Here is a 25,888-nt window from a genome sequence, read left to right on the forward strand (position 1 = left end):
CTGGGTTTAATTTTCATGCTAGTCAAAGTGATTTTTCTTCAATCTATCATATACTGTGTTTGACATATGGCTTTTCTCACAATCAATAATTGACTGGTACGTGCTTTGTGCTTCAGTGAAGGTAGATTTAATATATGGGACATTGGTGTAAACTACTTGTGTCTTTTGAATTACAAATTTATTTTTGTAATTTTTATTGTACTGTTGTTTCTGTTAATTTCATACTCTTCACAAGGTCTTTGTTCCCTGGGTCCATAACTAATGTCTTGCTTCAAATGAACAAGTACCTTCATATCTCTCAATAGGCCACGACAGCCTCTTTCATTCTCCATGTTTCTTAATGGGGAGATAGCCAGTGAAGGAAGAAATACGTGACTGTGGTAAACAAGCAGAAGAAACGTGACTCACTGTTTTTCCAGTGATGTTACCAGTGGATTTTCATTGCCCAGATTAAGTGGACTAGGGTTTTGAGAAATTTACCTAACCAGCCAGTGGAGAGATGCACATGTTAAAAGAAAGTGTAACTGTAATCTGCCATGAGATTATTTTTCCCCCATTTAAATTCATTTTTCTAGTTTTAAAATAATTTTGGAATGTGATTTTGTGTGTATTGTTTCTTTATGGAAATGAAGAATTTTGATGAACAAAACTCTTAAACATAGATCTAGAGAAATGTCCTAATTAAAATCCATGGTTTTCTCGGTCTTCTAAAACTTATCCAATTTGCTGAAGCTTTGTATTTGATTCCCTTAAGAATTTATTTTAGTTCTTAAGACTGCTCATTGCAAGCCTTTCTTCGATGTATTTCTCACTGCAAGTTTCCCTTTACTTTTATTTTTACTACTTCTTGTGTGACTGAGAGAAGCCAGATGAAAATCTTTTACTGGCAGTCTTAATATGAACAACTTAGCAACTGGAGCTGTAGAGCACCACTTCTTGGCTAAAAACAAGTGGTGAGTGTATGATGTGGAGGAGGGAGCAGGAGGAAAGGGAGCTGCTAGGCCTCAAGTTTATTTTTTGCTAAATGTTAAGCATGCGTGAAGCTAATCTGATAGAAGAGGAGATTACAAAAAATTGGATGGATCTAAAACAGTTACAGATTCTCAAGTTACTAAAAAAAAACCCTACAGGATACTGTCCTTTTCTGCATTTAAGAGAAAGATCAGAACAATTTGTTTAAAGGTAGTGAAAAGAGTACAGTCATAATCTCTCATACAATAATAAAGCAATAGCCTTGTTAGAATACTGGGGGAGGGGGGGGGGGAGTGGGAGGGGGGGAAGAGGGAAGATATTTATGATTAGCCTCCAGGTTTGCCCTCAAAAAGTATTAACTGCTCTTCTTCATCTGCATTTCTATTCACTGGCAGCACAGAATGAGAGGAAGCATGAGGAGAGGAAAGGGCTGGTAATTACAAAAAGGGAACTGCAGGACTGCTGCTGGAGGACGCCTTGTGCCTGGTCTTTGCAGTGCCAAATGGGCCACAGGAAGGTGATCCCCAGTAGGAGCAGAGAGCTGGGACCAGCCTCTCACCTGGAACTGCAGTGACACTTCCTGCTTTAGCTGCCTTGCCAACTAGTAGGAGAGCTAGATCCACAGCATAGATGGATACGGCTTTTTAGGTGGCCTTCACACTAACCAAAGTAATCAAGGAGTGTAGATACAAATCAAATCCTGGCTTTTGATGTGTTCTATAAATTCCTATAGGTCCCTTTCTTTAAATGATGATTTCTGTCATTAATTTTAATTAGATTGGCTCTAATATTGCAGTTAGAAGCATTCTCTTAAAAGAGCAGAATGAAATGAACCTGCTTGTTCTCTCTAAATACTGCCATTTTGAGTAGAGTATCAAAAAATAATAATAATAATAATAAACAAAAACACATGCCACATTACAAATGCAATGAAAAAAAAAAAAAGCAACATCAATCCAGCCAATGAAAAATGCATTTCTGTTGATGCTTGAAGGCATATGAGATGTGTTAAAATATATGAGTGAAGAAATGCATTCAGTCAGAAGTACAAATGACAACGATTAGGGGAAAGATTCAAAACATTGTGAAAGAAATTCCAACAGGCATCAACAAGCAGAACAAATACACTTTCTCAGATATGATGTCTGGGAGGCTTCACAGTAGCTCATTTGACCGTATGCAGTGATGATATATCAAGAGATAACATTTTTACAATCTCAGCCTCTGCAGGAGAGAAAAAAAAAAGATATTAAAATTTGAAGTAATGATGCCCATCTTCGTAGGTTTAGATAAATCAGAAGCACTGAATTTTCTGTGTGTCATTAACTTAACTATACATTTTCCATTGGGATATCTACCATATGTTGCAAAGAGTAGTTTCTACTTACTTTTTTTGTTTTCTTAGGTATGTTATATTCAGCTTTATCACAATTTTCAAACAACATTTTGTTACTATTTTTTATTCCTAGTAAGATAAAAACTTTCTATGCTTTTTCAGCTTCTGCCTCTTTTTTTTTTCCTTTTTTTTTTTTTTTTTATTTATTTCTCAGTAACTCTTTGTGCTCTTTGTGGCACAGCCAGTACTAAACCACTACCAAGAAACTAAAGGTTTTCTTCTGCCTTCTGCTGCACAGTGCCAAGTCCACTGTGGTAAAGGAAAATGCAGTAGCACTTAGGTGGTGATGTGTTTCCCAGATTGGACACTATATGGTTTTAGAAACTAATTTAAAAATACACATGACAGCAGCAGTGACCTCAGCCCATGCATAATTCAGACCCTAACCCCCTTCAGGGAAAGATAACTGAACTGCTGCCTCAGTACTACTGCTATCATTGCTAGTATTAAGACACTATGCACAATGGAAGAAGCCCCACAGAAGTCAACATCTTATTTTCATAGTTTCTAACATTTGCAAGATTGGAACCTTCTCAGGAGCCCTTCACCACACAGCTCTTCCTATTGATTCTGTAAGGTATTGAGACCAGAGGTAGAAGGCAGCTCAGTACCTATGGGACAGGGCTTTGACTGCTTGTTACTGCCCTCATGCAAGAATCTTGTTCATGACTGAAAGGGTAAAAAGCTTGTCTCACTCAGTGTTCCTTATGTAGTGTCTATCAGATTCAGGTAAACCTCTTCAGCTCTGACTTGGAAGGACCCTTTACCAGGTATGCAGGTGTTGCAGCTGGGATTTATGACAGCATGAGGAGCCCTTTCAGCAAATTTGCAGATGATGTTGAGTGGTGTGTGTGTGTGGGTGTGTGTGTGTTGCTGCCTATTGACTGAAGGACAGGACTGTGGTTCTGAAGAACCTGGGCAGGATGAAGTCTGGAGTCTGACCGGAACTTTGCAAAGATTAAGATTGCAAATAAAAACCTTGCACCATGGGGGTAATTATTACATGCACCAGCACGGAGCGAGGACTGACCAGCTAGGAAGGTGCTCTGCACAAAAAGACCCTGTGGGCAAGGTGGGCAACAAGCTGAACAAGAGCCAGCAACATGCCCTTGCAGCAAAGAAGGCCAACGGCATTCTGGGCTGTCGTAGCAAGAAGGTAGCCAGCAGACCAGGAGGCTCATCCTTCACCTCTATTCAGCACTTGTGAGACCATATCTGGAATGATCTGTCCAGAGTTTTGGCTTTCCAGTACAGAAAACATATTGACATCCTGGAATGAGTCCTGCACAGGGCAATGTGGATGGTCAGAGCACTTGATATATAAGAAGCTGAGAGCTGGGTTTGTTCAGCACTGAGAAGAGAAGGTGTGGAAGACCTTACGACTTCCTGGCCAGAGGACACAAAAATGATGGTGCCAGACTCTTCTCTGAGGTACGTGGTGATAGCACAAGAGGCAACAAGGAAAAGGTAGAACACAGGAAATTCTGATTAGATACCAGGATCTATTTTTACCACATTCGTGTTCAAACACCATGGCACAAAGTCCCAAAGAGACTGCAACATCTCCATCCTTGGAGATGTTCAAGCCTCAGGTGGACACAGCCCTGAGCAACCTGATCTGATTAGACCTGTTATGAGCAGCAGGTTGGGCTACATGACCTCTGAAGGTCCCGTTCAAGTCTAAACTATTCTTTGACTCTATGGTCTATGGATGTAGTGGTAAGATCTACAAGAGAGATAAAAATGCCAAAAGAAAAACAGAGAAGTCAGAAAGAAAGAGGAGGGGAAAAAAAGAGAGGGAGAAAGAGATGACCAAAAGATAATCTGGAGAAAAAACAGACAGAGAAAGAGTAAGTGCTGATGCTGTTGTGATATCCTAAGAAAAATATCTCTGTTGAGAAACAGGGTGTCATTTTAAAAATGGGCTCCTACAATGTTTACTTTTATAACATACTTAAATGTCTTAGAAAAATACTAGGTCATGCTTTAAATTAGAATTATTCTATTTTAAATTATATATATAAAATAGCATATTGTATTTTAAAAGATATTTTTCTTCCAAAGTGTAGCATTTAGAAATTACAAGGTTTAGACAGGTTTAATTCAGATTTTTCTGCATAGGTACTGAATAACTTTAATGTTGACACACTAAATTAGTATATGAGCATTAACTATGTTTCCAGAGGATCCCTGCTTGTCCAAGGAGATAAAGCAGGCAATCCGTACTTTTTTAGAAGCTTTGCTATTTATTTTTTTTTATTGCATTGTACCTCCATACCAACTTCTTGCTGATTACAACAGTATTAATTACATTTGGATTCTTCTATGGTCTTTGTGACTTTAGCACGAGTTCTCATAAACAGCAATTAATGTCTGTCAGATTTGGAGAAGGTATATAATTTTCTGTTTCATAAGAGGAATTTCATGTACAGATTGGTTGAGAATTGCCTGAACTGTCCACTGACGATAAGAGAAATTGGGTGCTTTGAACCTCATATTTGGGAATAGTTAACAAGTTTATAGTGTTTTACATGTTTAAAACATCCTTGCAATTGATTTCATTTATCAACATGAGCTTCCAACCTCAATCCAGGTTAAGTCATTCAGACACTTCAAAAATGAGTAATTTGTACAGTGTAAATGCACATTTTGTGAAATTACACTGACCTGCAACTTATGCCATCAGCAAAGGTCAGGTCGTCATAGTGACAGACAGGAGATCTTTGTCACTTAAACTAATAGTTTCAGTAGTTGTTCCTTCTGTAGACTGACCACCCAGGGAGGCAGGGCAGAGAGTTTTCTAGTTGATTTCATATCCTTTCACCAAAGGGAAAAAGATAGTCATAGTACTCCGTAATTCAAAGACAAATTTCTGAGGCAATGGTGCTTGTTACTTTGTTATAAAGTGTGCTATTTCAGTTTTTCCATGCTGTCTTTTCCCATTTTCCCTCTCTTCACCTAATCCTTGCTCGCACACTCAAGCTGTCTCTGCTTCCTTCTTTCCAGCCCTCCCTGTACTCTGGGAAATACCCCAGTCTGTCTTCCCATCCTTTGGACCCCTGATATCTGATCGTACCTTAGGACGTACCTTAACAGACCCACCACTTGCGCTGTGTCTCCCATGCTCCTTGTGTAGGACATCTCTGCGGCGGGGGGAAATCTCCCTGCTCCTTCTCATGTCCAGAGCGGGCTCTCCAGGTACTTCCAGGGCTGGTGGGTGGCCAGAAGACCCAGGCCGGAGCATGTCTCAGCATTCATTTGTTGATACACTGTTCATTCAGACACAGAAGCTGTAAACACATGCAGCACACTCACTACGGATTAAATCTCTGGAGAATTTGACACAAACACAGCTCTCTTGACCATACCAAACTGAGGCATGGTGTGTAGGTTGTGGTGCTTTTTGTGTTTTGGGAGGTTGTGTGTCAACTTTCTACTTCTCACTTTAAAATGTGATGAAGTTTTTTTTGTTGTTGTTGTTTGTTTTGTTTTGTTTTGTAGACAGTGAATATGTGTATTTGTCAGGCCCCACGTGACTGAACTTTAGCTAGAACTTAAAAATATAAATCAATTTAATGCAGATATCTTGCAGAGGCAAGTCCAGCCCTAACAACAAGGGTTTAATAAAGTAAAAACAAATTGAGTCTTGTACAGAAAGTGCTGGCAACATTAACTATAGATACCAGTGCTATTTCTGTACATAATTTCCCAAGTTTTCATATGTTTCAACTGTTGCTATTTTCTCCTTCTTTTTATGAAATACTGGAACAGAACCATGATTCTGCATTTCATACAGTTTTGAGATAGTGTGCTTAGCTTGGCACAACTGTTTTTTATCCATTTTTAAATCATTTCCCTTTTTTTTTTTTAATTTTATTTGCTACGTTCTTCCAATAATTATCATTTTACAATTGAGAGGTAATAGAAACATGACTCAGACAAACCAATTGGTTAACATACTTGCTTCTGGTATATACTTATGCAAATTATATCAGACATTAAAAAAAATCAAAAAAATAATTTCAAATGTTAGCAGTAGCAGGACAAGGAAATGCATTTCTTCTTCAGGATTAATGACAGACTGGTGTTAACAGCTTCACAAATATTTATAGCTTAGAGCCCTTTGAAATACACCTAACGTCTGCTAACATCACCCTGTATATGCGTCCTGATACACCTGCTATGGTATCAGGGCACTGAGTTTTGGTGGTTGTGTTTCTAACAGGCACCTAAATGCTTATGAAAAGGAGAAATTGTTGCAAAATGTGTAATCCAACGCAATGTCACTGAGAAACCAGAACTACACCTCAAACACTTACTCCTGTAAACAGCTGTAAGAGTAAAGCTGTTCATGCTCCAAGGAGCCTGCAATATAAATAATATTCTTTCTTTCTGTTCCTGCCTTAAAGGACTACAGAGTGAAACAGAGTGAGGAAAGTTGTCTAAATCATTAGGATTTAACCATGCACCTTTTGAAATTACTGAGAATATTCCTGTAGTTAGAAGAAAGACTTATGGAGCAGGGTTTTCTCCTGTTTCTACACTTGACGATTGCTTTTGGGGCTTGATTTCTCCCTTCCCATTTTTATAGTTCTGCCTCAAATCTCAGTCACGTTGTTCATTGTTCCCTTTCAAATCTGAGGGTTGAACTTTTTTTTTTATTATTATTTTTAATAGTCCTTAACGGGCATTATACAACATCTCTGTATGTGTTTCTGTTTTGTGAGGGAGATAGTGAATTATACTAGTACTAATGTTTAATAACTAGCCAAAATATTCACCCTTGACATTCTCAGTACTGTAATGCTAATTAAGCAAAATAAACAGAGATGAAATGAAAGCTGGTCAAAGTACTCATCCATTCTTAAGATTTAATTTGGGTTCAGAAACGTAGCTGATGGGAGAGGGAAAAGGGGATTACCAGTACGCCCGTGCGCGAACAACGAAACCTTGATTTTTTTCTTTCTTTAACCTTATACTGAAGACTTGTGATTTAAAGGTCATTTGAGAAGAGGAATCAAGGTCAGCCGCTGCTGATCCCCAACCCGAGGTGGCCTTTCTTTTCTCCCGGTTCTCCGCTCCCCCGCTCCACGGCGCTTTGCCGCGGGGCACCCAGCCCCGGCCGCACCCGCACCCGCCGCTTCCACGCGTTTCTGCCCGGGCTGAACGGGGAAAGTTCCCCAAACTTCGCCCCGACGGCAGCCATGCCGGGCCGAGCCTACCCGACCCGTGCGGGGGCCGGGCACCACCCCAGACGGAGGGCGGGCCGGGGGAGGAGCGCTGCGGGGCCGGGCCGGGCCGGGCCGAGCCGAGCCGAGCGCGACAGGGGGAGCTGCTGCACCTGATACACCGGGGCGGGAGCGTGGCGGAGGAGGGAGGGAGCCGTGCTGCCTGCGAAAGCCTCTCCTCGCCGTTAGTCAGCGCTGGTCTCGCTTCTCCTCCCGCCCCCTGCTTCTCCTGTTGGGAGCCGGGCTTTCGCTCCTGTTCCCCTCGGGGTTGGCGGTAGAGCATCCTCCTCCTCATCTTCCTCCTCCTCCTTCCCCCCGGTCCCCATGGCTTCGTCCGGCAGCGGCATGGAGGAGGTGCGCGTCTCGGTGCTGACCCCGCTGAAGCTGGTGGGGCTGGTGTGTATCTTCCTGGCGCTGTGCCTGGACCTGGGGGCCGTGCTGAGCCCCGCCTGGGTGACGGCGGACCACCAGTACTACCTGTCCCTCTGGGAGTCCTGCCGCAAGCCCGGCAACTTGGACAGCTGGCTCTGCGAGTCGACGCTGCACAGCGGTGAGATACGGCTGTCCCCTCTCCCCCTGCCCCTCCACCTTGTCCCCCCTGTCCCCGAGCCGCCTCCCGCTCCCCCGGCCCCACCGCGGCCGCCAGGAGCTCTCCGTGCCCGGGCTGCCCCGCCGGCCTGCCCCCGCCATCCCAAAGTCGGCTCTCCTCGGCCGCCCGGGTTTGCGAGCGGCTCGGGACGAGGTCCGAGCTCCCGGGGACAGCCCTTCCGTACCGGAGTGGTGCCCGGGGCCCTGATCCGCCGCCCCCTCTCCTCCCCGGGCTCCCCGCCTCGCCCGCTGCCGCCCCGCTCCCTGCCCTGTGCCCCGCTCCGGCCGCCGCTGTCGGGAAAAGTACGGGCGCCACTTGACCGCCCGCCCTGAGCACCCTTCCCGGCCCCCTGCCGCTCCGTGCTCGTCTCCCGGCCTCCCCCTCCTCCCCTTTGCCTTCCCGGGGCCTGGGCTGGCCCCCCCCGCCCGCCGTCCCCACCCGCCGTGGTGCAGCGGGGCGCCCTCCCGTGCCACTCGGCTCCGGCCCCTCTTCCTCCGCCTTGCGAGCGAAGGCGAGGGCAGGGATTTCTGGAAATAAAGCGCTGGGGAGGGCTCCGGGAGTCCACCGTCTGCTATTTCCCTTCCCCGCGTGACGGTCTAGGATGCAGGAGAGGTTTGAGGATAGCTTCTGTAAATGAAAGAGGTGACAGATTTCTTATCTCTGCTTGACTGCTTTCACAAAAGATCACGACTTTAGGCTACTTTTGATTATTTTTCTTTGTGGCCGTTGTTATCGTATAAGGAGAAGCTGTTGGGGATTAAGGGTCTTATCATTACGTCCCCATCCCCAGAAGTCACCAGGCATGGAAAGATGAAGCTTCCTAATCTTAATAAATAAGTAAAATAAAATGTTATTTTGTCCCAAGTGAAGACATCTGGATTCTAGCTCTCTCCATCCCTCTTGGTGTGCTTGTGTGTCTTTTTCTATCATGTACTGCTATTGCTGCCATCGTCTTTCATACTTCTTTTCCTTCTTGCCACATCCTCTATTTTGACTTCTTGATGTTCTTTTGTTCTTCAGGTTTCTATGTCTTTGGTCATAAGTATTTATTTATTTTTAATGCCATTTCGCTGTTGCTTGGGGTACTAAAAAAAGCACTCAACTGGTTGTGAGTGATACAAACAAGCTGCCTGTTGAATATTTTTTCAGTAAATTCTTTTGTAGTTCGATAATCGTTTCTGTTTTCATGTGTTGTTTTATTTACTTTATGCTGATTCCAATATCAGGAATCCCAACAGAAACATTTACAAATGAAGCTGGCCTCTCTTCTTCACCTCTGCCCCTCATTTCCACCCCCATGCTCCCCCCACACATGCTTGCATTGCTAAATCATCCGTTTGGATCACTGTGCTCTCCAGCTTCTGGTAAATCACACAGGGATGAGAAGCTTGTTTTGGGAAAGGGGCAAGGGACTGTCTGCATGTTCTAGATGGCTTTTCTTTTTCTGGCTTCTCTGAAATCCTCTTACAGGTTCTAGGAAATTGCTGATCTCTGAGTAGAAATTGCACAGGTTCCTTTGCTCCTGTTCTTGTCTTTCTATACTTGTGTGGAGTAATATTTGAGGTTTTGAATGTTGTTTTGGATTTTGTTTTAAATCACACATCCTCAAAATGAATTGTAAAGAACCGTCAGTTTCAATCAGTTACCCGGGTATCTACACAAACTTCGGAGAGCTTTCTTTTCCTTCCCTGGTATAAATGGAAATTTATGTAGGAATGTCAGCTTCTACTGTCTCCTTAGCAACGTGAATCCTTTGCCCCTTCTCTCTGTCTCCTGAAATAGTATCCCCTTGATTGCAGAAGGACCTTTTAGCTGGCTTGAATGAGAACCTGCTTCAAATCCCCCCGCCCCACACACACTTCATTGGGCTCCCCCCTCAATCTGTGCCCCACCACGCATGTGCATACACACATGCACGCACACAGTGGGACATTAAGAGAAGCAGGACAGTTTATGGAACAGCATGTAAGGCAACTAATTTATCTCGTTGCTTTATTAGTTACCTATTTGTTTATGGAAAGATGGAAGACGAATCAGTGTGGATGGATAGAAATAAAATATAGTTTTGTGGGACACTGTATGTTGAAAATTTGCCCTCTCCTGAAGCTTTCTTCTATACTGTGTGAAAATTTCTGCCTGCTCAGTTTTATTCAAGTTCCTTGAATGAGCTTTACTTATTTTCCTTAGATACTTTCGGGTCTAGTGGAGCCAGGTTTCACAAGCTACTGGGGATGAAGGGAATGATTGTTTTATTTGAGGTGACTAGGGGAAAAAAAAAAACAAAAAACCTTAATTTTCCTCATGTTTGGCACACAATTCTGCACTCGGAGGAGACCTGAAATATGAGACACTGTACTGTATGCCTTCACGTTCTGCTAGTGTGTTATAATTTCTACTAAAGTCAGTGGAAGGGCTCCCAGTAAGTTCATCCAGTTGGGCTGGGCTCATATTCGAGACCATTTTGTGTGCTTCCTTAATATTTTAAGTGCGCTTTCCTCCTACATCAAGAATATAGCAAGCGGTATATTTTGGAGATAGTGGAGAGCTCCCACAGGGAAAGCTCTTTTAGCTTGATACCAATGCAAGCAGCTTTGTAGCTAGCTAGCTGTGAAAAGCAGTAGTATACACAAGAAAAAGGCATCTTCACCCATGGTTTTAAGAGATTTACTTCATCATCCCTTGAAGGAGAGCACCTCAAGTGGCACCATCAAGGGCAAGCTCATGCTAGAAGCTGTTAAAGCATATTCAAGGTTTAATTAAAAACCTTTGTTGTAATTAGATGTAGGACCCCTGACTGCTATCAAAAGGGCAACTTGGTAGTGGTTGAACAGAAGGAAATGTACAGAACATGATTACATTGGCTGTTATAGCAGGAAATAATTGTGTTTTCTTTGAGTAATGCTAGTGCTTGGGGTGTGTTTTTGCATGCATTCATTCACTGTTTTGAGGCCTTTTTCTATAGTTTGCAAGCAATCCTTTGCTTTCATACTGCTTTTAAAGTTGTGTAAGTACTGCACAGTATTGCCAGTTCAAGTATGTGAAATAGACAAATTAATTTTTAAAAACCTCAAGATATAAAAGAGCTCATCATAATTTGCTTTTTTCTTTTCCAGTCTTTACAGTCTACATAAATCATCTTTTCTTTTTTTTTCTGTAATTGCAAGAAATAGAAATTTATTCATGCATATTCCTCTCCCCTGTATGAAATTCTAAAATTCCCACTAATAACAATTTCTGGAGCTGAAAATTTAACAAAGTTGCCAGTGTGGAGATCTTTGTGATAAAATGTTGCTTTACAGTTCCACCAGCTGTCTAGGCATAAAATTATTTTCTATGATCAAAGCTTAAATTGGCTTGTGCACAGGTTGTCTTTAAGTCTGTTATGTTTTAAACCCACATGCTAAACTGAAAACTTACAGGGTTTGGAATCTCTCTTTGGTGTCATTAAACAAAATTTTCTTTAGACCTCATTTGAAGTGTATTAAGTCTGATTTGCAATGGTTCATTTACAGATTTATCAGGAGTTAAGAGTTATGTATGAATATTTATTTCTGTCTCAGTATCTGCCTAAAATTAAATACATCTTATGTATAACTGCATGATGTGTCTATACCTGTACAGGTATATGTTTTCAGAATTAATAATATTAGATTTGAATTTATGCAGGTCACTGCAGACATTATAGTTTTCTAAATCAAAGATACATAAATATGATGTGGAATGGTTCCACAGAATCTGATCTGTCAGGTAAAAATCATGTATTTTACATTTTATATGTAAATATATATATATATATATATACACACACACACACACACTATTCATAGAGAAGAATGGCTCGTTTTGGAGCATTTCAGTTTATTGTGAAAATAGCGCATATAAAAATATATTTGAATGAATACTATTAACCAGTATGAAACTATCCTGATGGGTGAGGGACATGACTTTGTTACTTAATAACCTATGTATTTGTTTATGAAAACTCAATTATTCTCTAAGAACCACCCATGAATGTTTGAAAAACAAAACAATCTCCAGGAAATAAATGCAAAAGGGCCTCTGTACATATTGAAGCCTAGTGGTTTAAAAATGTCAAACCATAAACGTAAGCTTAACTTAAAGCATAATGCAGTAAAATGACTTGAATCTAGTTTTGTGCTTATAATTCTGTACTAATTTGTTCTCGAAAGGAAAAAAATAAAATCAGAGGCTGCTCATTTGGTAGCACTTGAAGAGTTTTAACCTTAATTATACATTAGATGCCGATATCCGAATTAACATGGCTCAGTGGTCTTGGATGGTATCTGCTTGTTTTGAATCTAAGCAGTTGTTCCAACGGGAAATTTCTAGCTCAAAAGCAGCTTCCTCATTAGAAGATGTGGATCGTTGCTCTGAGTTGATGTTGACACATTTGTAAAAACCTTAGCAAGGCTGATAGTTTGATATAAAATAAGGGAAACAAATGTGATTTAACTAAGTCTGAAGAAAGTAGCTCACGCAATGTACAGATGAATTAATAAAACATTAAATTTATTTTTAAAAAAATGTAGTCTGGCACTTTCCATATTACTCTCTTTAATAATCATCCCCAACACTTTATCTGAAGGTGGATATAAAATCAAAAGCTATACTACTTCAAACTCACCACCTAAGACCCTGAGCAAGCTTATCTAGCTATGAAGTTGGGTCTGACTTGGAGGTTGGCCCTTCTTTCCACAGGGAGCTGGGTGACGTGACCTCCAGAGGTCTTTTCTAACCAAATTTTTTCTGTGACTCTGTGGTCACTGATACTCTGTTTATGCCTTATGTTTATCTGACTTCTTGAATGTGTTCAGAATGCCTTGAATTTGTTAATTACCTCTCCCCTTAGCCCAAATAGAATATTTTAAGCTATGCTCCCCCTTTTATAAATGGAGCGCTTTAGTCTCAGGCTACCCAAGGCCATGCTCTGTGAGCGTAACACATCTAAGACTTCTGCACAGTAGTCTAGACCTTTTAGTTTGATGGCAAGCTACCATTTTAGCCATCCTTCTCCAGCCAGCTAAGAGGTATAGTTATAGCACTTTGATGTGTAAAGTGTGAAGTTTGTGTGAATTTATCTGATCAGAGAGCACCATACACCTTATGACTGATAACGCTCTTTAAAAAAAAAATAGATAAAGGAATACTTCCAATCTTAGTGGGTTATTGTTACTGCTGTTGTTCATTACAACTTATCCTGTTGCTCTCAGTCTTTATTTAATAAAGAACCCTTGCACCAGTAAGTTAAAAGATGTTCCTTATGTTAGGGAGATTGTAAGTGGTTTAAATATTTGATGAGACTTTATATTTAGAATCAAGTATAGAGTAACCTTGCCTCTGTTACTGATTTGTGTCCAGGGATGACCACATAAGATTCAAGATAGCAAGCTGTAGAGGGTAAAGTCTATCCAGCTGTATTGCTTTATGTGTTTTCACTTGTTCCAGTTCTATAATATAAATGCCATCATTTTGATGGAAAGTACTATTAGAACTATTCTAAATGCTAACTGTTTTCTGCAAGGAACAGTGGAATGAGTTTTGAAACTGCAAAAGATGGCCAGCTTGCTTGAAGAGCATTGGTAACTGTAGGAAATAATTACACTTCTGTTACAACATGAAGTGCACTTCTTCCTTCTTCAGATTACTGAAATGTAGTAGTATATATGGTTGAGGTCAGAAAAGGTGAGCTTTTCTTGAAAAGCTTGTATAACACATCTCCCACACTTTTCTCCTAATGACACAATTCTAAGATTTCCAGGGTTTTCTGATGTTCTTGGAGTTGTAGGTGGGTGTTTCATTTTTTTCTTGAATGAATGAATATCCGATAATTCAAATGGTGTAGTAGCAAGCTAATCTCAGAGGAATGCCACATAGCCAATGGAAGAAGTGCCTGAGTACACGCTGTATTATTCTGTGAATGAATTATAGATTACTTGATTTTCTGTAATGCTGTGCTTGTCTTGAAGTCATCGGTTGTCAAAAGTGATGTGCAATGCACGTTGCCTTTAAATAATAAAATAAAGATCGGTATAATGGCAGCACTTGACTCTATCTGAAGAGGTGCTTCATTTAAAGGATTTTACTCAGTGATTTTAGAAGTGCAGGCAGGCCATGACTCAGAAAGAGAGGAGTTATACTAAACCCTCCCAAAGTGTGTATTTTTTATAAATAAGGAGTGCAAGCTTTAATCTTCAGGAGAGATGTGTGTCAGTGTGCAGAGGAGCAAGCACCTGCTATGTTTCAAGTTGCTCATACATCTGTAACCCCCCAAGGCATTAGACCATCTTGTCTTGCAAAATCTGTCTCCTTTGCACAACAGCAGCAGCAGAGATGGTTACCATATTTTTATTGTTTTTGTTGTTTGGTTTGATGTCCTGTAGAGAATAAGGATAAGACTTGCACTGTTTTTGAAGCACACAAAGTTTGAGTCCAGTAGTCTCAGGGCCACCATAGTCTGCCTAATACAGCAGCTGAAACAGAAACATCAGACAGATTAATGCACTGCGTATCTTGTGCCAGACTGCTGAAATCATCCTGAGAAATTGAGACAGTATCTGCTTTGCGTGCTGCTGACTTCTCTGGGAACCAAATTTTACCCAGCCTGCTCAACAGCATCCTCAGGTGGAAGACACCAAGAGCTCTGCTTGCCATTGAAAGGTGAATGAAGAGGTGCCTGACCTGCTACCATCATTCCCGAACAAATCCACGTGGGCAGTGGCATTTGGTTTAAAATACTTCCTGTAGCATTGCCTGCATCTGCACAATGGCTGCCTAATTAGTCCTCGGATCTAGCAAGCAAGTTCTTCCCAGGCTGAGGAATTAAGATGATAGAGAGTCCTTCCAACCAGCTGTTACCTAACCTGGAACAGAGCCAGTGTCTTTTGCTCTGATCAAAGTTGTCTTGCTCTGGAGGAGAGTAAAGCAAGAACAAGCCTGAGTGAGAGAGACGCAACATTGTAAATGACTGCTAACGACTTCTCCCTCCAAGCTGGGAGAAACTGAACTCGGGCTGCCTCCCGGTAATGTTCAGGCATTTTTGTTTGTTGGTGGAAAGTCAGAACAGACCATTTTTAGGTAAGAGTGACTTGAAAGCAAGACTCAGATTCATATTCCATCGTATCTATTTATTTACGTGCTCTGTAGATCTTTCTTATATTTTTATGGCCTGGGTCTAGCAGATGGAAGAGAGTGGTATCAGTCATACCCAGTAGTTATATTCTTCTGGAAATGGAAGTAGAGTTTCAGGTCTGGAGACGAGAAGCAATGATCTTGCAGTTTCTGAGAAGTCCTCTAATATCTTGCAATTAAGGAGGCATCTGCCTTTTCTATTTCATTAGTCAGCTGCTATCATTAGACATTGGCATCCCATGTCTCAGCAAGACACGGGTATCCTTGATTTTGCTCCACTTAGCCGTTTTTTGGATACATCTCTGTGCATGTTCTTTTTTACTTTGTCTGGCTCTAAATGACTTTCCACTCAGCATCAGGAGCACTAAACCATCCTGCAAGCTTCTTGTATAGTAAATTGAAAGTGACTGATGCCTTATGTGGAACCTCTGAATTATCCTTAGGAGGCACTTAGTGATTTTGACACTCAGCTTAAAATGCTCAAATTTCTGTTTGGATGTTGCCAAAATCCTGATGAATTAGTACGTAAAAACCTCACTGTTTAGCCCACCTGTGTTGTGCAAGACTCCTGGTATCAACGGCTTTGTGTGTAGAAGACGACCAAGTTCTGAGGTAATAGCACAATACATAAATCTCCTGTTGCAAAAGAAGCAGAAAAATGCTTTGTCTCTTCCCTGAACAGCTTATTTTTACAGCTGAGACCTCACTTTATTATATCTTATGTTCAAGTTCACACTGAAGTCACAAGTAGAAGAATGCCTTGATGGAGTATCTGAGGTCTGTCTTAAGAAAATGATGCACCCAGCCACTGCTGTCTGGTTCCCACAGCTATGGCTAACACTTTTTAAGTGATGAAGTAACTTGAAGAGCCACACACACAAGCAATTTTCATACTTTAGAAAAATCTGAATCCATAAAAGCAAATGCAGAAACCAGAGTGCATCTGTACAGCAACTAGCAGTAATAAGTATACTGTATGAACTGACAAGGAGCACAAAATATTTAGTTATTACTCTTTTGTACAAGGTTCCACTGTGAAAGGTTGTGGCTAGAGGAACTTAATGGAAATTTGGTATGGATCTTGCCAGAAAGGGCTTCTCTCTGTAGTGTGAAGAAGTGTAGACTACACAGTCTCAAGAGACTGTACTTGTTGTGCTGACTGTAAAAGAATGGAGGAGTAGAAACCAAATAACTTATAAATGCTGGGCTTCCCAGGTTTAGCCATTTTGCCCTTCATCCGCATATCAGCCAAATATTTTTCTTCTTTTTTTTTCTTTTTTTTTAATTTTATTTTTTGGTTGTTTTGAACTTAGAAGGTAAAAGCAAAATTCATCTGAGCAACTTCTTTAAAAAAACAAACAAAAAACACGTTGTTTCGTCTCAGGCAAGATTCCAAAAAACTGACTTCTTACGTAAAATTATTATACACACAGATCTTAAAGGTGAACGCAATACTTGTTTTGCTTCAGTATTTCCACTGAGTTTCACTGTTTGACCTTCCACAGAAGTCCATGCACCTGATAATGCTGAAAAAAAGAGCACTATCATGTGACAAATGTACTTTTAGAAAATAGATTCAACCTTTGTCTTTTTATATTGTTGCTATACTTTTAAAACTGTTGTTGGCTGTTTGGTGGTGAAGTTGATGACTTTTGATAACCTTAAAAATAATTTTTAATGTGAAACAATTAAGAATATCTGTAGCAGTCTTATTTATCTTAGTTGATTGTTATGACATTCAGTAGGTTATATTTAATTCCTTACGCGTGGGTGCTTCAACTTTCTATGCTTTACTTGACACACTCTTTGAAATTCAATACTCCTGAATTTAAATGCTATATTAAAATTTCTAGGAATATTTGTTGGCTGACAGCAGGTATGTACTAAGTGGAGGCTTTGCAATGAATCAGAAAAACTTGCCTTAGAATGTTATAAGTTTTTTTGGTTTTGTTTTGTTTAGTGCTGGTGTTTTGTTTAGTGCTAGGTCATTACCTTCAGCTTGTAACAGATGCATGCATTTCTTTAGCCTCTATGAGGAGAGGACTCTGTGAAGAACCATTGTATGAAAGAAAGGAGTACTTGATTGTTTCTTTAGAGATGCATTCAGTTTGCTTGTGTTGCCTGAAAGAAACATATGTACAAATACTTCACATATTCCAACAATATGCTTTTACTTCCACAGCTTCTTTTACTAGACAATACCATATAGAGAGAATATTTAACTTTTTGGGAACTTGCCGAAAATGTGAAAAAATGAGAGTGCTAGCCATTTGCATTGCTCTTTCTCACATTAACAAATGGCCTATCTATTAAAATAAACATTGCAGAACTTTTTGTATTTTTTTAATCCTTCTTTTAAGGCTTTCCTGATTTCAGTTTGGTACTGAAGCATTATTTTGCCCAAGAAATAGAGCAAAATGAGGTGCTTCTAATTCTAAATGAATATACAGTTAAAGCCTTAGGTCATTTCTTTAGGGGGCAAGAAGGTAGGAGAGTCACACCTTTTAGTGCACAATTAACATTGTGCTTCCATATTATTAAGAAACTGGTATAATTTCCAAAGAGCAATGTAACCAGGCTGTCCTCGCAAAAAGGCACTGAATTATCTGTGAACAATTAATTGAAAAGAAACATCATATATTTTATTTTACTCAAAGTGGTGATTTTTGTGAATTTTATACAATATGCTTTGAAAATAGGTTTGAAGAACCTGGGCTCAAATTTACATGCATTTGCAAATATTGAAATCCACATCCCTAAACTAACAGGCAGATTGTTATAATAAAAATTATGCAAACGTTATCATCGCTACCAGAACTGAGCTATAGATTTACCATGGAATAAACATAGTAATGGTTCATGTGCAGTAAAAAACTGTTTGGATTTATAGAACTAAATACAGTACAAATTAAATGAGGTTTTTCTTAAGAAATCTGTCTTGAATTACTCAGCGATTGTCCAAAAATGTATTAATTCCTGTTGTTCAGACTGGTAAAATCATGAAAATTGGAAAAAGTTAGGCTTTCTGTTGTCTCTGCAGGTATAAAACAACAAAGGAACTTAATTTCAGCATGCGTGTGAGACGGCAGCACCTTTTAAAATCTGGAAGTTTTTAAGGATTTGCGGGAGTGGAGTTTTTACTAGTTCCCGACATTTTTCTTAAATAGTTGTTGTATAATGTAAATAAACTGTACTGATGTACAGTGAAAAATATTTATGTGCATTCTTAAGTGTAAACACATATTTATAATCCTGAAAACTTATAAAGATCATCTCCTAAGTCCCATTTTGCTCATGTTCATGCACATTTTTATCTCTGCACAAATAGTCTCACTGAACTACCGTCTCCTGAAATGAGTATAGTAACTCATTTACAAGATTGTCTCATGTATAGATATGGTGCAAGCATATTTTGGATACCACCAAAGTATACTGATGATATTCATGTTCTGTGTACCAGTAACACTATGTGAAGGAGAAATCTGCTGTTCCCATTTTGATGCTGTGTGTTATAAATCACATCTGGGTAGTCTGAGGAAACTACACCTGGTTATTGTAGAAAAGCATTTGTTACATGTGGTTATAATGTTGTATCTATCTTAACTTACAGGGGGTTCTTCTTTCAGGGGTAGTGATTCAGTTTTCTTGGATGTTTGTTTTCTCTTGTATAAAACAAATCCAGTGGCCTCTTCTTAAAATAATCGCTGTTAATAATTTCTGCATTGCCTATACAGAAATTTGTTTACATAGTCCAACATAAGATTTATTTTGTTGCTGGCTCAAATGGCTTACAGAATTGATAGTTAAGGTGTTTCTAAGACAACAAGGAGATTTAAGCATACAGTTTCCATGGTAGGCAATATAGAAAAACTCAGCCCCTTATTATTTATGCTGTAATGTCTGTCTGCTGTCTGACTGGACTGACTTTCATGATGTTCTTCAAACAGAATCCATCGTTGTTGCAGGTCTACCTAAAGGCTGCTAGCGTTGCATGGTCTCATAAATGTAAACTGGAACTAAAAAAAAAAAAAAAAAAAAGGTGGGGCAGGAGAAGATTCCAGACATTTTGGAACACAGAACACAGTGTTAAATACCCAGTCCTTAGGAACATATAGAACCTCAGTCCTCAGTTTGGTCCTATTGTCAACATCAACAAGTAGGCTCTCTTATTCTAGAAACTAATTTTGTTTAATTAAGTCAATTCTTTTTTTAAGTTGGGAGTGTAGGTGTCTTCAAACACTGATTTGTCCTTTTACCTCCCACGTTGGTACTATAGTAAAGTAGCTTGTTTATTTTTTAACCTTTCCAAAATCCATAGATAGCTCTGTCCTGGAAGCTAAACTGTATTCTAACCTCATGCCTATATCATCTTTGCCTTAGTTATTTTCACTTGATTGGTGGCCTTGCTACGTGGCTTTGTAAAGCAATAGTGTACTCAAATCTTTTTCCATTTGTTTGCTACTCCAATGCTGTACACCTTTTGTTTGCATTAGACTTCAGTATCTGGTCAATACAAAGGCAATATTTAATATTTTATTATTTGTAGTGGCTTTCAAAACTGGTGGTTTCTGAGTTTTCCCATCTGGCACTTTGATTTATTTTATCACTTTTTTATGGCTTTTCACTTTGGGGCAAGATGGATTTACGTGTCTAGTCTTTGTATCTGTGTAATATTCAAGTGCGAAGATTCCTTTCATGGTGTTCCAAAATGGTCCATTCTGTTAATTTATTTCTGTATTTTCTATCCATAATGCACTGTGATATTGGAAGAATACTTTCTAAATCATCACTATACTAACCACTTAGTGTTTTTGAAGTATCATATCAACATTAAAAAACACTTCTCGTAACATTCCAATCCATAACTAAAATCGTATTTCCATCCACTAACAGTAAAGCAGAGGAACGTGCAGCAAACCGATGTTTTAGATTGCATGCTGAAAGTAGAAGAATGAAAGATTGTTCCTAGCCCTGGTTTTGGTCCATAAACAGGGAGTAAAAGGTCTTGGAAGGTTGAGTACTTACTAATTAAAGTATTAGTAAACAACATGCCTAGATTTCTAACAAGAATGAAAATAAGTGTGTACACTCACAAACACCTTTAAAATAACCTTTTTAAGAAATGTCTTTATAGATCTTTTATTCAGTTTCTTGTTTTCATCTCCTCCATCTTTTTCATATAACATATGAAGGCTTTTTTTTGTGATTATAGCTGCAAACCTTCCATTCCCAAACCCCACAACTGCATTTTAGGCATCTTTAGCAGATTAGATCCCTGTCAAAACCAGAAATATGTTGTTGTTGTCTAAAACACTGAATTTTGCTTTTCAGAAAGAGAATGTGTATTTTTATTGTTGCTGTTCTTATTTTAGTAACATTAAGATCTCCAAATCTATTCTGAAAACTATTAATCCTTTTATTTTCTTTGAACTATACAACACATTCTTCCATTTCATTCTCAATGTCGTATGCATGCTAGTATGCTCAAAGTAATGAGATATGCATTGTATCCTTCTAAGTACAAAATATAGTGATCAATAGTAAATAGTGATCAGTTTCTTTTTCTTGAAGTCCAGGATTGCAGAGAAACAAAGTCTTAAGTACTCTTTTGCATGGAGAGATGGCACTAAGGCTATGCCTTTCTAAAATCCTACAGAAGCTTTTAAGTTAGATGTTGTGTGGCCTTGGTGTCCATCTGCTTGCAGATGAATTTTGTTTTGTATTATCTAAGACCTCAAGGACATTGTTTGTAACTGCATACATAAAATTAATTAGAAAATACACTGGGCCAGATTCAAAAGTTGCTTTCGGGGGAAGAAAAGAAAAACTGACACATTAGGATGACTTTAAAGCAGATTTCAGATTTGACTCGGTCTGCATCTAATCATCATTACCGTCTTTTATAAGGGCTAAACATTCGCCTTTTTTAGTGTTGAAAATGTGTTATTTCCTTCCTTTGAGAATCTCCTTCCTTTACTTTAGTTTTTTTATTCCTGTTATATGGACTTGTTACCTCTCAAGTGGAATGTATCCATGATCAGCCTCTGTGTATTTCCCTTCCTATGTCACCCTAATCAGTTCAAGCAGAGGTTTGAGTTTTACTCTATTCTGTGAGAGACTTACAGCATTCTTGGGGTCAGCTAAGACATGCTAGCTAATCCTGGCTCAACCTCAATTTCTCATTCTAAATTGGACAAAGCCAAGTTACCAAATTATTCAATCTTCCTCAAGCTGAAATCCCTATGAGGCCAACTAAGCCTTGAAAAATTGTGTGAGGTTGTTGCACTTTGATGTTAAGTCGCATCTGTTGTGTAAAGGTGTTTCGCTAATTAGCAAAAAGAAATCCAAAGTGCAGTTGTGTATTTACCCAAACCTTGATACAGGCTCTGTGTTCCTCATATTCTGTTGTTTCTGCTGAGCCTAGGGGCTTGTTTTATTGCAATTGAATTGTTATTAGTTTTTTCTCTCTCTTTTTCCCATAGACTGGCAGATAGCTACTCTTGCTTTGCTGTTGGGTGGTGCTGCCATCATTCTCATAGCTTTCCTGGTTGGTCTGATCTCTATCTGTGTGGGATCTCGGAGGCGGTTCTACAGGCCAGTAGCAGTCATGCTCTTTGCTGCAGGTAAGCAGTTTACCAGCACCATTATGAAAAGTTCATGAGGGCAGCTTTACTTTCATGAAAGAAAATGTTCCTTGTACTGCATACCAATTCAGAAGCATTTGGTTTACCTCTTAACTGTTAAGCCCTGTGAGGTTTTTCAGGATACCAGTTTTACAAGATATTAATCATTTTTGCAGTTGCACTCTTATAGTTCTTAAACAATTTTTTATTCTTGTTATACTTCGGGTTTGGTGAAGTATATGCAGCAGGGGAAACTACACAAGATAAATCCATTTAAGTACCATTTTTAGTCTGTTACTTTGTGCTGCTTGATGGCCCCATTTTTATTCTTCATGCAAAGCCCTTTCTGATATTTTGATGTTCTTCCTTTTACAATTTTAAACTGGGAAAACTAGTGCTCGAATGTGAAACCTTGAAGCCGTAAGTGAAAATAAATAGGATTATGTTGCGAGGTATTTACAGATGCTCCTGTGCCACTGGAGGAATTAATTTCATTGTGTCAGCTTGCTCACTTAGTTATTAGTTTAACAAGCTGTCACACTGTAGTCCCTGTTTGGTTTTAAAAACATCAGGATGGAACAGTTTACATAGACTATCACAAAATCTTAAGGGAGACGTACGCATCTGAATTGTCCCTAAAACTGGTCCAGTGATGTATAATTACAATATCAAATCATTTTCTTTCATACATTCTGGTATTTTGGGCCTTAGCATGGATGTTTCTATTTCTCCTGAGATTCACCAAGAAAAGTTTGCCTTCATCCTGTCACTCATATCTGCATTGGAGCTAGAAGCTTAAGCCCCTTCTGATAGCCTGTAATGAAGAGAATGACAGAATGTAGTCTTCAGGATGTATTAAAAAAAGCCACTTACAAGTATATGAAAAGATAGGAACTCAGCACGTGAAGGGCTGAGATTCAGAAATCAAAGAAAGCTCTGGGGAAGGCTCCTGCTGCCCCCTGCTGTTTATGTTACTTTGATTGAACCACAGCATTTTAAGATGCGCTTTTATTTGCTCAAGAAATATAAGTAGGTTATATTTTATTCACTTTGAGAAAATGAGTGCAAGGAAGGATCAGATTTTCTGAACAGAAATTGTATCTTTTTGTTTCGTGTGTTGTATTGCTGAGTTGACTGAATAAATAAAGGCACTTGTGCCGTTACTTTAAAAATTAATACTAATTCTGAGGTTATAAATCATATTGGGCAGTTAACTTTGAAGTGATAAGGATTGTTGAATTTACATAGTTGTTTCCTATTTGGCTTTGATTTAATTTATCATAACATTGTTTAGTAAATTAGGCAGCGTATGTGTGAGCAATTACTATCTTGCCATATTACTTAGACAGTTTGTATTTAAATAAAAAAAATTCCAAATATTACTGTTTTGTTTAAAGCTTAATCTGTTCTCCAGTGTATAAAATTCATTCTAGTATTTATTACAAAAGTTAGGGGGGAGGGGAAGGTGGCAGTTTAGAACAGTAGAATATTCCTGGTTGAAAGGGACCCACAAGGATCGTTGAGTCCAACTCCTAGCTCCACACAGAACCACCCAAAAAACCAGACCCTATGTCTGAGACCATTGTCCAACCACTTCCTGAACCCCTGATGCAGCTTCATGCCATTCTTTTGGGTTCTGTTGCTGTCACCAGAGAGGAGATCAGGTTTAATGCTTACTTGCATCAGAAAGGAAAATGTATTAATGCTGTAGCTCATGAGTGGTGTTCATCTCTTTCCTTTGCCTGTGTGTGTGTATGCACACGCTTGCATGCATTTTAAATAGCCCTGGCCTGAAGTCTGTAAAAGAAAAAGAGATGATGAGGCAAAGACAGCCTGCCCCATTCTTCTTTGTTATCTGGCAAGTCTGAGGAGAATCATTTAGAGATTTGATGCTGACATTGTTGCCATCATTTTCTATGGATTTTCTTTGCTTTAAGCTACTTTTTGAGATGAGTATGGACTGACATATCTTGAGAGAATCATTTGAAGAATCCACCAGTGAAGAGGAAAAAGTTAAGGTTGCAGCACAGTGAAGTTATGCAACCTGTGAATTTCACAGAACATCCACGAGGCTAGAAAACCCCTGTCCCATGAATCTTCTGACATCACAAAATATTTTGCTTGACTGATTAGGAACACATCCCTCTGCCGCTTTCTGGTAGAAGGACACAGCATGAGTTACCTAGATATATTAATGGTCTATGTGGGTGTCAGGTAGAAAACATCACAGTGTGCGAGAGAGAATCAAATGGAAAAGTGACCTCCAGGCACTTCAGAATCCGAGCAGTTGGTTCCAGGCATTTTTATTTCTTCTCGTTTTGATTTTTTTTCCCCTCAGCTTTAGGTTTCGTTTAGTGACTTTGTAGGTGAAGAAGACGAATGAGTTACTGAGGCTGAAAGAGGTGATAAAGGGACAAAAAAAATAATTCTACATAGATACTGAGAATAAGCCATTGAGTGATCAACAGAAGTGTGTGTTTAAAATATGTACTATCAGCTCTGTGTAATGGGAGAGGAGCAAGAATATCTCAGGTGATGGAAAAATGTACAGCATACAGAAAGGCAGAGTTGCAGGACACTTGCGTGGAGCTATCTTTGGTCCATTGGGGTTTATAAACACCTCACTGCTAGCCATCATGGTGGCTTGTTAATTCATTGACTCATGTCAGTGTGCTGTATGAAGGGATACAAAAATCAGTCTTAATTGAGCTTGGTAGACTTGGTGTCCCCATACAGTTCTTCCCAGCATTTTTGGTCAAGTAGGGGTCAGTAGCATACATACTTGCTGGAGTTTTTAAATGCTTCTGATTCAAACTGGCTCTGAAAGCTGCATCCTCAAAGTGCCATGTCCAAGGTCATAAACTCGTCAGCGTAAGGAGTCTCACAATATGGTTACAGATAACTGAGTGCTAACCAAGTAAAATTTTAGGAATAGAAAGTATAATTGTTGATTGTCTGGAAAAAAAAAAAGTAATTTAAAATGTTTGCTTTATTTTTTATTATTTTTTATTTTATTATTTAGGCTCTATTTTAACAGTGCTCTCCGAGAAGCTTGTACTCTCACGGTCTTAAGAATTTCCTTCCTTTTCAGCCCATTAAGACACAAATTTGACTGACTGTGAAGTAATGAGACTTCATATGGGTGACTTGTGTCAAAACAATTTCATTACCTTTTATGATTAGGTCTTAGAAGAACCTTTGAGGTCAGTAAGCTTTTAACACATTTCACATGATGTTCACATGAAGTAAGCTAGGGAAATCATGGTGAAGTGAAAATATGGGTGAGGGAGTAAAAGAATGACAAGCAGATAATATTCGGAGAATATGTAGAGAATATATCTTTACATTCTGATGGAGTCAGAGTGCAGTTCTGCTGGATTAACTCCTGAGTTCTGTGCTATTATTTATAATGCTGTGAAACAGAATGAAAGTATACTTACCAAACTTGCAGTTAAATGAAGGTAGAAAAAAATACAGATGTGTTGGAAGACAAAATTTGATTTCAAAGAATTGTAAGAATGGTCTGAAAAAGTAGGACAGACTTTGGTAGGAGGAAGTGCACGTAGCTACAAGAAGGAAAAAAAATCAGAAAAGCACAAAACAGCATCAAAGAAATCAGTTGGCAGGATACTCTAGGTCATCTAGCATCTAGTCCAAGCTCCTTGTTGATGTTGTTGAGACAGGATGATCATTAACTTTAGGTCTGTCAGCTGTGGTTTTATCTTGACTAGTCTTGAAGATCTCAAAGGATAAGCTTGTACAACCCATTCAAGTACATTGTCCTGTTGCTGTACTGGCCTCCTTAAAATTTTTTTCCTGGTGTCCATTCTGAATCTGTGAAACTGAAATTTGTCTCTTGCCAACATCTTAGGTTTCCTGGCACTAAAAAGAGTTTTGTTTCAGCATCTTTGTAGCTGCATTTTCAGGTAGA

The 25,888-nt window shown here is 39.3% G+C and overlaps 2 protein-coding genes across 6 annotated transcripts in view; one reads left to right on the plus strand and one right to left on the minus strand.

The window, feature by feature from the left end:
• Positions 1–2,096: 2,096 nt before the first annotated feature.
• LOC118245681 (translation initiation factor IF-2-like) lies at positions 2,097–7,891 on the minus strand. The gene is made up of 3 exons (XM_035542065.2): positions 7,290–7,891; positions 5,457–5,658; positions 2,097–2,196 (listed from the first exon to the last, which is right to left on the minus strand). The coding sequence occupies exons 1-2, from the start codon at positions 7,889–7,891 to the stop codon at positions 5,646–5,648; spliced, it is 615 nt and encodes a 204-aa protein (XP_035397958.1). The 3' UTR covers positions 2,097–2,196; positions 5,457–5,645.
• TMEM47 (transmembrane protein 47) overlaps positions 7,679–25,888 on the plus strand; it is a 57,492-nt gene continuing 39,282 nt past the window's right edge. For 3 of the 5 annotated variants that reach the window (XM_050709939.1, XM_050709944.1, XM_035542067.2), the window contains exons 1-2: positions 7,713–8,146; positions 21,817–21,957. In XM_050709939.1, coding sequence (XP_050565896.1) covers positions 7,921–8,146; positions 21,817–21,957 — 367 coding nt within the window. In that variant the 5' untranslated portion in view covers positions 7,713–7,920. Of the gene's footprint in view, positions 8,147–21,816; positions 21,958–25,888 lie in introns of all 5 variants that reach the window. The other 2 variants (XM_035542066.2, XM_035542068.2) reach the window with 2 other exon arrangements.

This window comes from Cygnus atratus, chromosome 1 (genome assembly GCF_013377495.2).
Source record: "Cygnus atratus isolate AKBS03 ecotype Queensland, Australia chromosome 1, CAtr_DNAZoo_HiC_assembly, whole genome shotgun sequence".
Taxonomy (NCBI): Eukaryota; Metazoa; Chordata; class Aves; order Anseriformes; family Anatidae; genus Cygnus; species Cygnus atratus.